This window comes from Aptenodytes patagonicus, chromosome Z (assembly GCF_965638725.1).
Source record: "Aptenodytes patagonicus chromosome Z, bAptPat1.pri.cur, whole genome shotgun sequence".
NCBI lineage: Eukaryota > Metazoa > Chordata > Aves > Sphenisciformes > Spheniscidae > Aptenodytes > Aptenodytes patagonicus.
The window spans coordinates 4,893,987-4,907,986 of NC_134982.1; the positions used below are offsets into that span (position 1 = coordinate 4,893,987).

The 14,000-nt window shown below is 48.5% G+C and overlaps 1 protein-coding gene across 1 annotated transcript; it reads left to right on the forward strand.

Annotated features, from left to right (window-relative positions):
• The first annotated feature begins 787 nt into the window (after positions 1-787).
• LOC143173206 (ATP synthase F(1) complex subunit alpha, mitochondrial) lies at positions 788-8,492 on the forward strand. Its single transcript, XM_076363374.1, has 12 exons — positions 788-928; positions 1,967-2,045; positions 3,145-3,314; positions 4,129-4,302; positions 4,383-4,549; positions 4,696-4,844; positions 5,809-5,960; positions 6,083-6,307; positions 6,415-6,522; positions 7,079-7,223; positions 7,394-7,544; positions 8,280-8,492. Exons 1-12 carry the CDS (start codon positions 869-871, stop codon positions 8,359-8,361), a joined length of 1,662 nt encoding a protein of 553 aa, XP_076219489.1. The 5' UTR covers positions 788-868; the 3' UTR covers positions 8,362-8,492.
• Positions 8,493-14,000: the final 5,508 nt, after the last annotated feature.

Consider the following 14,000-nt stretch of genomic DNA (forward strand, 5'->3'; position numbering starts at 1 on the left):
ATACATATCATACGGCAAATTACAAATAAAGGCATATAAAGCCCTTCATGAAAGAGGCTTAAATCGTATTTTTAAGTTAAAGGGTAAAAATTAAAATTTGAACAGCTTGTATATCGCCGCTTACATAAATTCATATAAAAGCTGTGCTCCTTATTAGAAAATACGCCATAAAAACGCATCTTCTGAGCCAAATCTTCTAAACAATTACCAAGGAACCACCGTTATGGTTAATTATCATCCCTGATAATTGCTTTTGCAATTGATAATTGATACTGCTTTATTTTAGCAATAAAGCGCAAACGCACGAGGCTTAAACGGGTTATTTAAATCAACGTGGGTTTTTTTTTTCCCAGGCAGTTTTACCGCATTTGAAGCGACGGCTGAAATAACCAGCACGTCCCCAGCCCCCCGGCTGCCCCACGGCCTTCGCTCCCCGCCCCCCTGCGCCTCACACCGGCCCCTGCCCACCTCACGCCCCCCAGCCCCGCCGCCGCCGCCGCTCCCCTCCCCTTCCGCCCGCCGAGGGCCATTTCAAGGGCACCTGCCGCAACGGGGTGTTTTTCTGAAAGCCCCGTTTCGGCCTTTTTTTTTTTTTAAATTATTTTATATATATATATATATATCTATCTATATATCCCCTCAACGCACAGAGGCGCAGGGAGGAGGAAGCCGCCAGGACGCCTGAGGTGGCCGGGAGCGACGGGGGAAGCACTTCCTGGCCGCGCCCCGCCCCGCGCCGTGGGCGTGGCCTCGCCGCCAAAAGGGGCGGAGCGTGCCGCCGCCATTTTGTGGAGAGAGCGCGGGGCCGGCAGCAGCCTCCCGTCTGCTTCTGTCTTCTCCGGAGGAGCCGCCGCCCGCCGCCGCCGCCATGCTCTCCGCCCGCGTGGCTGCCGCCCTCGCCCGCTCCCTGCCGCGGCAGGCCGGCCTGGTGAGCGCGTCCTCTCCTCTCTGGAGCGGGCGGGGGCAGGGGAGGGACGGGCGCCGCCGCCGCCGCCATCTTGGGGGCCGCGGTGACATTGAGGGGCCGCGGCCTCCCGCTCTCGGGAGTCTGGGACGGGGTGTGTGTGTGTGGGGGGGCTCGCCTCAGCGCTGGGTGCCAGCGGGGCCCCAACTGAGGAGCGAGGGTGCCCTCACCCTGGGAGGGGGGGGTGGTCTAGGGGACGGCGTGTCCTTCCCCGGGGATGCGGATTGGCACTGTTGGGGTTCAGGTTAATGTTTGAAAGCTCCTAGATCCCAGTCAGGGTTCGGGATTTGAGCTGTGAGGCTTTGCGAGGTGGCATTTTTTTCCCCGTGTTTGTGGGGAGAACGAGGGTGGGAAGATCTGTCAGAATCTGTTCCTGGCCGGTGTCCCTTGTGAAGGTGAATGGAGGAGAGGCCTGCCCAGGCTTTCAGAGAAATAGAATTAACGCTGCATGGGACTGCACTGGTAGCTTTGCTTGGGATGTAGCATTATAATTTTTAAATGCATTCATTATCACAGATTTATTGTTTTTCGTTTCTGCTGTGGTATATGTTCTAGCTATACTTCAGAAATTCTGCAGTTAGATTTTTCTTACAAAGGCCAACCATTAGAGTGCACAATCTTATATTTCCCCCTTGTGCAGAACCATGAGGGGTGCACTGATTTCTTTACGCCCCAAGCTTTTGATGTTCAGTGTAAAGGTGGCAAACGAGAGGAGGTGTTGTTTTGCGAGCTGCTGCGGTGCTGGGCTGGTGACATCAGTGCAATGCAGAAAAATGCAGCGAGTAATTTAGAGCAATCTCCTTTACCATCTGTCCTTCCTTAGTGGTGCTGGACTTGGTTCCATAACTCCAAGTTGTGAATGGAGTGCTGTGGAGCGCAACTCAAAACTGAGACATGTTAAATGTATAAGCTCATGATCAAAAATTTCAGTGTGTTATCTCTTAACATTTTTTTTAAAGATTGAGGAAATCTCACTGTTACTGAATCAATTACTTATTTTAGATTGCCAGAAACACCCTGGGTGCAGCATTTGTTGCTACAAGAAACATCCATGCCTCCAAAACATGCTTTCAGAAAACTGGTGAGTCTGAGAAAGGTCTTCATATAAGAGTGCGGTTTAAGAACTTGCTCTATCAGATAAAAAGGAATTTGAATATGGAGGGGGGGTGTCAGCTGATAGAACACATGAGTACATTTATGTACTGACAGTATTTAACAGTGAACTGTCTGTTGCACAGTCACATCCCGGAGATTTCACTTTAATAACTATTCAAATTATGCCCAAACCAAAGGAGTGGTCACATGTCAGTTGGCTTACACAGCTTATCTGCTTCACGAGGATTCAACTCAGTCTTCAACTCCTGCAGAATTATTTGAAAAAATGCCTCCAATTCCAGTTTCCTGTCTTGTTTGTAATGGTATGAAGGTATGGATGACTTTCCCAGGCCTGCCTGGGTTTGACCTTGTGTCCTTGAGTATAACTTTTTTGCTGCCAGCATCTTGGTGTTTAGAGGAGGCAGTGGCACTGCATAGCTGTATTTTTGGTAGTGATTCACGTACAATTTCTGAAGTGGTTTAGGATGATTAAAGGTATTATTAGGAAATCACAATTTCAGTGTTACTTACTGTTCCCTAGGTGAGGAAATGAAAAGTTGTTGGAGGTACCCTGCCAAACAAATTTGAGGAAGATGGAGAATACATTTTTGTAGCTTATATCGAACAACTTGCTCCTTAAATGTATTGAGTTCCTTTAAATATATTTGGATCTTTGATTACAAATCAGTTGACAGGGTGTTTTGATGCCTCCAGTCTAAGTAAATGCTCTGCAAGCGGAGCTAGTGTGTCTGTTCTTTCTGAGCTAAGGCTAATTATTTAATCTAATTGCTTTCTAGGGGGAGAGATTGCTAATAGTGTAGGACATAATGAAGGAAATTGATAACTAAACAGCCATCAGTGTTTTGATTGAAGCTGCTCATAATGATGAGTTGAAGCTGCTTTTATTGGCTGTGAATACAGAAGCTGTTATTTATCTTATGCACCCTACGTAAGGAAGAGTGTTACTTGCTAGACCTCGTGGCACACCTGAGAAAGAATACCTTGGCTTGTGAATTCAAGACAAGCTTACTGAATTCATACTGTGCCTTAATGTGCTAAATCTGGTTTGAAATGTCTCTTTCCAGGTACTGCTGAGGTATCCTCTATTCTTGAGGAACGTATTTTGGGAGCTGACACCTCTGCTGAACTTGAAGAGACTGGCCGTGTGCTCTCAATTGGTGATGGTATTGCCCGTGTGTACGGCCTAAGAAATGTCCAAGCAGAAGAAATGGTTGAATTCTCTTCTGGACTGAAGGTAAGCTTTCACTAAAGCAGTTTGTTTAGCCTAGAAATATAAAGACTACTTTTTTTAAGGAGAACATAAGGCTATGCTTGGAGGTACCCATATGGACTCTTTACAGACTTCATTAAAACTTTAATACATAGTAACTATTAGAAATGATACTACAAAAGCAAATATTCTTTGAATTTGTAACACTTTGCTTTCAGTATCAGTATCTGGTTCTTGGCCAACATTTGAGCTTTATTTGTCTTCATCTGGGAAGTATAAGAACTAATCTGGCATTGGGTTTTGTTTTCTTTGGTTTCAGGCTGGTTTTTCTGTGTACTGTTGAATAATAGCCTCTCTGCTCCAATACAGTGTGCAGTTTGCTGACTACTTAGAGTCTACTCGACTAGAGTTAAAAAGCTGTCTGACTGTTCCGAGCATACTGCAACAGCTCTTCCAGTGTTTTTAATGGCCTAACTCGCCTTAGGCAGAGAAAAAGCCAGTGCTTTTCCCTTGTCCAGTTCCTAGGCAAGACAGAAATGTTGTATTTGAACCCTGCTTATCCTTTCTGTTCTTTTTAGAGAGAGAAATGACTGAATGCTAGACTGCTGCAAGTATAGTTATGTAGTAAGCTGAAGGCTTAGGCAGGTTCTCTAACCAGTATGGAAGAATATACACGCATTGTACATAAAAGCAGAACATTGACTGTTGTTACAAATCAGATTGAGGTAGGTTATGCTGGATATTCTACACTGTAGAGTAATCACATCGGTATTAAACTGTCAAAATTTTCGTAAATGTCGGTATGGGTTTTATCAGGATAATGTGATCTTTGTCGTAGGGTATGTCCTTGAATTTGGAGCCCGACAATGTTGGTGTTGTCGTGTTTGGTAATGACAGACTGATCAAGGAAGGGGATGTCGTGAAGAGGACTGGTGCCATTGTGGATGTTCCAGTTGGGGAAGAGCTGCTGGGCCGTGTTGTAGATGCCCTGGGCAATCCAATTGATGGGAAGGTAAGTATAACTAGGTGTTTACTACTTCTGCTTGTATTTATGTGGTACAGACTGCAGCAGGTTTTTTCCTCTCTTCTAAGGGTCCTATTACATCTAAGATACGTAGAAGAGTTGGCTTAAAGGCCCCTGGGATCATTCCCAGAATCTCTGTGCGTGAACCTATGCAGACTGGTATTAAGGCTGTGGACAGCTTGGTGCCAATTGGTCGTGGCCAGCGTGAGCTGATCATTGGTGACAGGCAGACCGGGTAAGTTAAATGGCCAAGCTAAAAGTGTTTCCTTAAACAGAGTCTCAAGTACAGTGTGTGCTGATGTACAAAGCCGAACACAGAACTGTGTATAGAGGTTGGGAGAACTGTAGGCAGCTGAACTTACCAACCTCTGTGTTACACAGGAAAACTTCCATTGCAATTGACACAATAATCAACCAGAAACGATTTAATGATGGAACAGATGAGAAAAAGAAGCTGTACTGTATCTATGTTGCAATTGGCCAGAAGAGATCTACTGTTGCTCAGCTGGTGAAGAGGCTCACTGATGCAGGTACAGATTTTTGAAGACGGTTGAGCCTGGCAACTAGTGACATCCTGTTCTCCTTATAATGCTGACTACTACTATGACCTCTCCTAGCTGCAAGTATAGACAGAATTCTTATTAAATGAGTGAACTATTTGCTTTTGTGGACAAGAAATCTTTCTAGGTATCTGGGGAAAAAAAACTCCTTTTTGCTACATCACATTAGAAGACTGGTATAAGGCCCCAAAACTGCTGAATTGCTTCTGGAAAAGTCAGCCTGTGGTGTTTTGTTTGAGGTTTTTTTTTTTTCAGCAGAGTTGAGAGCTTCCTTTTGGCAGTCAGGCCTGATGACAAGCTATGGCCTACAAGTATTTATGGACTTGGCATTTGTTTCGCATGTATGCAAGTCAGTGTGACTGGCAGTTGCAAGTTTAGTGGAGAGACTTCACTGCCCAAGTGTAAGGGATTAAACGACAGCATCTTTTCAGTAACAGTGATCTTGTTACATATGCAACCTTGGTCAACAGAGCTGGCAAGAGATCAGGCACTTTACCTCTTGCCTGCTGATCAAGCGGAGTCATGCCTAGCAGAAACACCACACACGCACCCATTTTGATGACAATAATTTGTTTGGGACTACGAAACAAAGGGTAGTAGTGCCTTGCAGCAGCCAGGAAACCATGGACTTTTAGGCTGAGTTACTCCTAGAGCCAAAGTGTGTCTTAGTGAAAGTTTAAACTTCATTTTAAATGGGAAAGAAGTCTGCAAGTGTTAGACATTGCAGACTTGCTCTTGAACTTGCTCTTGAAACTTCTTGAGTTAGTTGAGCTAACAGACGTGTTAATCTAGTACAGTGTTCTTTCCTGTAACAATGTAGTGATGCTGTCTGGGCTTGCTTCAGCAACTAGTACTTCACATGAGTGTTGTATTTGCTGATTACGGGCATGATGAGGTAATATACTCAGTGGCGTGTGTCTCTAATTCTTTCCAGATGCCATGAAGTACACTATTGTGGTGTCTGCTACAGCATCCGATGCAGCACCCCTTCAGTATCTGGCTCCCTATTCAGGCTGCTCCATGGGGGAATACTTCAGAGACAACGGAAAACACGCGTTAATCATCTATGATGACTTATCCAAACAGGTCAGGAAACATTGTTTATAGGCCTCATAGTCTAGCAGTGGTGTTTGTAGCTGTAAGATCACCTCAGGTTTAAAGTTTTAAATGAGCTACTGAAGTCTGAGAGCTTTCTTTATACCGCACAGGCTGTTGCCTATCGTCAGATGTCTCTGCTGCTGCGTCGTCCACCCGGTCGTGAAGCCTACCCAGGCGATGTGTTCTACCTGCACTCTCGCCTGCTGGAGAGAGCAGCCAAAATGAATGATTCCTTTGGAGGTGGCTCTCTGACCGCCTTGCCTGTCATTGAAACTCAGGCTGGTGATGTGTCTGCTTACATTCCAACCAATGTCATCTCCATCACTGATGGACAGGTAGGACATCTTCTTCACGTGCCAGTACTTCTGTGTAACTTACTGGCAGGTCTCTGAGGAGGCTTCCAGGCTTCTGACCAAGATAATAAACCAATTTTCTCCTACAGATCTTCTTGGAAACTGAGTTGTTCTACAAAGGCATCCGTCCAGCCATCAATGTTGGTCTGTCAGTGTCCCGTGTAGGTTCTGCTGCTCAGACCAGGGCTATGAAGCAGGTAAGCATGAAACTGCTGCTCCTCCTCTCACTAGAGACGAGTAGTGTGTAGGCTTTCCAACCCATTTCACTCTAAAGAATTGTGAATAGGGAATAAAGCTTTGGATTCCTTAGCGTTATGAAATTATAGAAGAACAAACTTTGGGGATCTCTTTGATATTTCCATTGCCTGCTGAGAGAGGGGGGAGAAAGGAAAATAGTATCTGCATAAAGATGTAGGACTAAGCTTCAGTATGCTGAACTGGGTACTGATCTAACTAGAAATAGAGAATGCTGTCTTTAACCCCACACTTCTCTTAATCCAGATATGGAATTAGAGAGGTTTGATATCAGCTGTGCCAATTTTAGGGAGGAATAGTGTGCTTATGTTAAAAGGCCAAGCAGATGGTGGGATTTTTAGAAATGCCTATAATCATCTCTCAGAATCTTGAGATTCACTTGACTGGTATGCAAGGCAAAGCTGACTTGTGACAACTGTCAGCTGAAGATAATCTGCAAACTACTAGACTCGTTTGACAAGTGGCCAAACTCAGTCTGAGGTGTATCTTGTGTTGTAGGTGGCAGGTACCATGAAGCTGGAATTGGCTCAGTATCGTGAAGTAGCTGCCTTTGCTCAGTTTGGGTCTGATCTGGATGCCGCCACGCAACAGCTGCTGAACCGTGGTGTGCGTCTGACAGAGCTTCTCAAACAAGGACAGTATGGTGAGTGTCTTGGGCGTAACAAGCCTGCATTTCCCCTTAGTCTCTTGTGCTAACAAGGCTGGTCTTTGTGGCAGCATTAAGATATTCTGTGGACATGGTAAATGTAGATTTAATACCGGTGTCTCCCGATGTAAGAGTTACCAAAGGCGTGAACGCTTTCTTTTCTGCAGTTCCCATGGCTATTGAGGAACAGGTTGCAGTCATCTACGCTGGTGTAAGAGGTCACTTGGACAAGCTGGAGCCCAGCAAAATCACTAAATTTGAGAGTGCTTTCCTAGCTCACGTACTGAGCCAGCACCAGGCCCTCCTCTCCACGATCAGGTATGATGATTTATCTTGCTTCATCCCAAGGGTATTGACTTGATGGCTGGAGCGCAGGTAATGGTCACTGAACTGTTAATTTAGTGTATCCTAGAACATCAGGCCTTAAGCTGCCTGTACCAGAACTGGAGGTTAAATCAGCCTTCCTACTGTCCTTGCACTTTCCAGAGCTCAGCTTCTTGTCTCCAGTCTTTACTTAGGAAATCCAGCTGATGCTTAAAATGAACCTAGTTGAATACCCTGCCTAATCTGATATTGAAATCGCTTAATCTAGTCAGTTCCCATACTTTTGGTAGCTTTAAGCTATTACAGTACTGTGGATTAAGTGCTGCTCACTGCCTTCCCTGCCACTGAGTGCGGACTGTTGGGGATTGAGTATTTCCATAGCCCTGTCCTGTAAACTGGCCCTAGCTTGTTTTGTCATGAGTCAAATCACGTGCCTTCCCTCTCTGAGGCATAGCTCTATAGAAAGTAGAGCCTTGTTGAACTACGTACAGCTATTTTGAAAGTATTTGTTGACAAACCTTAGTTCTTAAATGGGACTAACTTTGAGGAGAAGGGATGTGACGTTTGTTTCAGTGATATAGCTTCATGCATCAAACAGAAATGCGTTAATTCATCTGCTAATTCTGTTAGAAATTGGAAGGTTCATTGTAAAGTTTTTCTTTGCCTTGGTCAGGGATTGACCATGATGTCTATTCCTGCGTCAGAAGTTTAACTAAAGTCTTTCAACAGGACCGAAGGAAAGATCTCTGACCAGACAGAAGCGAAGTTGAAGGAAATTGTCACAAGTTTCCTGGCTACTTTTGAGGCATAAACTCTTTAACTGTTCGAACAGACCAGGCTGTTGTCGTGATCCCGTGCTCCAGTTCCATCAAAGACTTAAAAGTATGTGCGACTTGAATGTACAGATCTCAATGAGAATAAAAGTTTCCATGTAAAAAGGCATGTATATTCTGTTCTAAATTACTGCCTTTCTGGCTGGCTACTTGAGCAACACATGCCTTTAAAACCACAGAGTTAAACTCCCCCGGACACACGCTGAACTCTGAAAAATCAGGAGCCATCTTAACTGTTGGGGGATCAAACTCCCCTTAGAAGAACGAGTAGGGGTAGCAGTTGGATTCTGTGGCTAAGGCTGCGGTTCCCATCGAGACAGAGCTGAGGGTCGCTCTTGCAGTTTTTATCCTTTTCGCTAGACAGCTGATCTCGGAGAAAGGCATACAACTGGGGAAGCAGTTTACGCTGTCTTGTCATGGGTGGTAACTAGCTGGACCTCAGAGTACTCTTTAACAGTCTGATACTGTGACAGAGTATTTCTTAGAATTGCTGCGTGAGGTACAAGATTTGCCAGTGTTAGAACTTCTATCTGGGATGTGGGGAAGTTCAGTTTAAAGTCGCTCCACTTCGTGTGGTGTATTCAACTTTGCCTGGTATGCTGGAACTTGGTCCTTAATCCTCGGGGAGCCTCTGCTCCGCAGTTAGCTGTGATCAGGACTTCTGCTGAGGCTGTTCACTCCGTCCCCAGTTAAATTCCTTCACAGGAGCATCCTGCCTCCAAGTTCAAACCTGCTGTGTTACAAGCAGCTGGAAACATTTCATCTAATCCTTTCACGCAGTTCCAGGCTAACAGGCTTCTCTGTTAATGCCTTGAGTACTTAGAGAGTGTGAGCTCTTGCTTCTGCAGCACAGGAAAAAATAAACACTTTTTTTTTTTAGTCCAGAACTGGCAGACACCTTTCTGGGAAGAGCTGGCATGTTCGAACGGTGCTGTGCACCTGGAGGAGGGCTTCCTGTGGAGTTCCTCTTGTCTTTCACTATCTTGTTTCTTCTTCACGCAGCTCCAGGTGGCTGGGAGGCTTCACAGGCATGGGAATACGGCGGCGGAGCCTTTTTGCTCTGGCTGCCCTACATCACGTGTCCCTTCCAGCACAGCTTTTACACCTTGCTACTCTGTTCTTGCACAGTGACCGAACCCCGGTTACTTGTTGGCGTCGCCATGTCATGTTTTACTTACGTGCTGCTGTAGTTAGAAGGCACCAAGCTCAGGAGTGTCTTAGTCCAAAATTGCAGAGAGATGTATTTGTTTCTGGTAATGGATAAATATTCCAAAGTTCTGATTTCTGCCCTGTTGCTGCTGTGACATAGGAAGGTGATAATTTCCTCATTAAAGCACCATGTGGTAAATAAGTCCGGTCAGGCAAAAGGGGGGAGGGGCTGGTTTTGAGGGATCAGTCGCAAGTCCCAAAAAGTGCTGTGGGTTGCTCTGGCCGCGGGGTGGTGCTGGAAAGCAGAGAAACAGCGAGTGGCTGGTGATGGTGTGGATCTGTGGTGAGAGTTTTCTGTTGGCTCTTCTGTTGTGAGCATGCATGGGGTCATCCCACTAAATCAGCTGAAGAGCTGATCCAGAAAATCACAGAAAGATCCCAGAAACATGCTGTTTCAGCACGGTGTCCTGTGACATGTAGCTGCCAGCGTGGTGGTAACACCTGCCCTCTGTGCAGGTGACGCCAAAGCTGTGATGTGTGGCTGTTGCTGCAGAGCTGATGATGACAGTTGCGTATGCTGCCCTGAGCTGCTGTGCCTTGATCCACGCTGCACTGTCCTGCTCGCTTTGGGTCTCAAACCCACTTGGGCTTACAGAGTAGTTTCATAGAATCACAGAATGGTTTGGGTTGGAAGGGACCTCTAAAGGCCATCTAGTCTAAGCCCCCTGCCGTGGGCAGGGACATCTTCAACTAGATCAGGTCGCTCAGAGCCCCGTCCAGCCTGGCCTGGAATGTTTCCAGGGATGGGGCATCCACCCCCTCTCTGGGCAACCTGGGCCAGTGTTTCACCACTGTCGGTGTAAAACATTTTCTTCCTTATATCTAGTCTAAATCTACCCCCCTTTAGTTTAAAGCCATTCCCCCTTGTCCTACCCCGCTACAGGCCCTGCTAAAAAGTCTGTCCCCATCTTCTTTATAAGCCCCCTTTAAGTACTGAAAGGCTGCAATAAGGTCTCCCCGGAGCCTTCTCTTCTCTAGGCTGGACAACCCCAACTCTCTCAGCCTGTCCTCATAGGAGAGGTGTTCCAGCCCCCTGATCATTTTTGTGGCCTCCTCTGGACCCGCTCCAACAGGTCCGTGTCTTTCTTATGCTGAGGACCCCAGAGCTGGATGCAGTGCTCCAGGTGGGGTCTCACCAGAGCAGAGCAGAGGGGCAGAATCCCCTCCCTCGACCTGCTGGCCACGCTGCTTTGGATGCAGCCCAGGATACAATCGGCCTGGGCTGCTAGGTATCCGGTCCACCCATCAAGTCCATACCTCTCCAGTTTAGAGAGAAGGATGTTGTGGGGGACCGTGTCCAAGGCCTTACAGAGGTCCAGACAGACGACAGCTGCAGCCCTTCCCGTGTCCACTGCTGTAGTCACTCCATCATAGAAGGCCACTAGGTTGGTCAGGCAGGACTTGCCCTTGGTGAAGCCATGCTGGGTGTCACCAATCACTTCCTTATTTTCCATGTGCCTTAGTATAGCTTCTAGGAGGATCTGTTCCATGATCTTCCCAGGCACAGGGGTGAGACTGACTGGCCTGTAGTTCCCCGGGTCTTCCTTTTTCCCTTTTTAAAAATGGGGGTTATGGTTCCCCTTTTCCAGTCAGTGGGAACTTCACCAGACTGCCATGACTTCTCAAATACGATGGATAGTGGTTTAGCAACTTCATCCGCCAGTTCCCTCAGGACCCACGGATGGATCTCATCGGGTCCCATGGACTTCTGCACCTTCAGGTTCCTTAGATGGTCTCGAACCTGATGTTCTCCCACAGTGGGTGGCTCTTCATTCTCCCAGACCCTACCTTTGCCTTCAGCGACTTGGGTGGTGAGGCTCAAGCACTTGCTGGTGAAGACTGAGGCAAAAAAGTCATTGAGTACCTCAGCCTTCTCCATGTCCAGGTAACCAGGTCTCCCGTTTCCTTCCGGAGAGGGCCCGCATTTTCCCTTGTCTTCCTTTTATCCCCAACGTACCTATAGAATCTTTTCTTGTTGCCCTTGATGTCCCTGGCCAGATTTAATTCTATCAGGGCTTTGGCTTTCCTAACCTGATCCCTGGCTGCTCGGACAATTTCTCTGTGTTCCTCCCAGGCTACCTGTCCTTGCTTCCACCCTCTGTAGGCTTCCTTTTTGTGTTGGAGTTTGTCCAGGAGCTCCTTGTTCACCCATGCAGGCCTCCTGGCGTTTTTGCCTGACTTCCTCTTTGTTGGGATGCATCGCTCCTGAGCTTGGAGGAGGTGATCCTTGAATATTACCCAGCTTTCTTGGGCCCCTCTTCCCTCCAGGGCTTTGTCCCATGGTGCTCTGCCAAGCAGATCCCTCAAGAGGCCAAAGTCTGCTCTCCTGAAGTCCAGGGCAGTGAGCTTGCTGTGCGCCCTCCTCGGTGCCCTAAGGATCTTGAACTCCACCATTTCGTGGTCACTGCAGCCCAGGCTGAGCTGAGCTTCACATTCCCCACCAGCCCCTCCTTGTTGGTGAGAATAAGGTCCAGCACAGCACCTCTCCTCATTGGCTCCTCCACCACTTGGAGAAGGAAGTTTTCATCAACGCATTCCAGGAACCTCCCGGATTGCTTATGCCCTGCCGTGTTGTCCCTCCAACCGATGTCGGGATGGTTGAAGTCCCCCATGAGGACCAGGGCTTGTGAGCGTGAGGCTGCTCCTAGCTGTCTATAGAGGGCCTCATCCACTCAGTCTTCCTGGTCAGGTGGCCTGTAGCAGACCCCCACCGTAATGTCACCTGTCCCTTCCCTCCCTTTAATCCTGACCCATAAGCTCTCGGTCGGCTCCTCATCCATCCCCAGGCAGAGCTCCATGCACTCCAGCTGGTCATTGACATAGAGGGCAACACCCCCTCCTCATCTCCCCTGCCTGTCCTTCCTCAAGAGCCTGTATCCCTCCATCCCAACACTCCAGTCATAGGAGCCGTCCCACCACGTCTCCGTGATGCCAATAAGGTCGTAGCCCTGCAGGCGTGCGCACGTCTCTAACTCCTCTTGTTTATTCCCCGTGCTACGTGCGTTTGCATAGAGGCGTTTAAGTTGGGCCCCCGATGAAGCTGTCTCCCTGGCTGGAGTTCCTTTGTGCTGCTCTTCAGGCGCTCTCCTGCTGACCTGTGATCCTTCTCCAGGCTCTGGGCATCTAGTGCTGGCCCTGGCATCCAACTGGTAGGAGTGGGATGGATTGAGGTTCCCCTCCCCCGGCATCTCTAGTTTAAAGCCCTCTTCACCAGCTTGGCAAGCCCATGACCAAAGATGCTCTTCCCCTTCTCTGGCAGATGGACCCCGTCAGCCCCCAGCAGACCAGGTTTCTCACAGCGAGTCCCATGGTCTAAGTAGATGAACCCCTGGCTGTGGCACCAGTCCCGTAACCATTTGTTGACTCGCCAGATTCGACTGGCCCTTTCAAACCCCTTCCCTTTGACCGGCAGGATCGATGAAAAATCTACCTGCGCTCCTGGATCCCTTACCGCTGCTCCCAGGGCTCTGTAGTCCTTCTTGATAGTCCCCAGACTGCTCCTGGCTGTGTCACTGGTGCCCATGTGAAACAACTGCAGTGGATAATAGTCAGTGGACTGTACGAGGCTCGGTAGCCTCTCGGTGACATCCCTGATGCGAGCCCCCGGTAAGCAGCACACCTCTCTAGAGAGTGCATCCCGTCGGCAAATGGGTGCCTCCGTACCGCTCAGAAGAGAGTCACCTACTACTGTCACCCGTCGCCTTTTCTTAGTGGCGCTGGTTGTTACACGGGGGGCAGATCGGGCTGCATTACTTGGCTCCAGCGCCTCTCCTGGTGTGACCCGTCTTTCCTCTTTGGCCTGCAGAGCAGTGAAGCGGTTCTGCAAGGGCACCTCAGGCTTCGGGGGAAGTCTCTTCCTCCTGCTGGTCCTCGCCTTCGCAACCGTCCATTCTTCTGCATTATTGGCCCCCCCGCTCCCTTCTGTGTGTGGAGTTTTTGGCTGTTTGGCCATGGGCTGCGGGTCCACTGCAGACTGCACTTGGAACCAGCTATCTAGATCCTTCTCTGCCTCCCTGATATTACGCAGCCTTCTCACGGCCTCCTGCAGCTCAGCCACCTGCTGCAGGAGGTCCTCCACCTGGGCACAGCTTTTGCAGGCAGGTCTGCTGCCTGTCCCTGCCCCAGGAGAGAGGTCCAGGCACTCCCTGCAGCCTGAGGTCTGCACTGCAGCCTCTCCCTTCAGCAGTTCCGTCTGCGTGGAGGCATCAGCCGCCGCTGGGGTAGATGGTGCAGACCCCCCAGCTGGAGCCGTGGCCTTTACCCTCAGATGAGTGCCCGCCATTCTGCCTCGAGGGTCAGGTAGGACGAGTGCCCTTGACCTTTGCCGATGGTCACAGAACGGTGCCTGGTTCCTGGGTTACGTGTACTCCAAGTCTCCCACTCGGCCGTGGAATGCCCCCCCTTCGAA

Coding starts and splice junctions, on each gene's coding strand:
- LOC143173206 (XM_076363374.1), top strand. CDS start 869: ATGCTCTCCGCCCGCGTGGCTGCCGCCCTCGCCCGCTCCCTGCCGCGG. Junction 4,303..4,382: donor GCAATCCAATTGATGGGAAG/GTAAGTATAACT, acceptor CTCTCTTCTAAG/GGTCCTATTACATCTAAGAT. Junction 6,523..7,078: donor AGACCAGGGCTATGAAGCAG/GTAAGCATGAAA, acceptor CTTGTGTTGTAG/GTGGCAGGTACCATGAAGCT.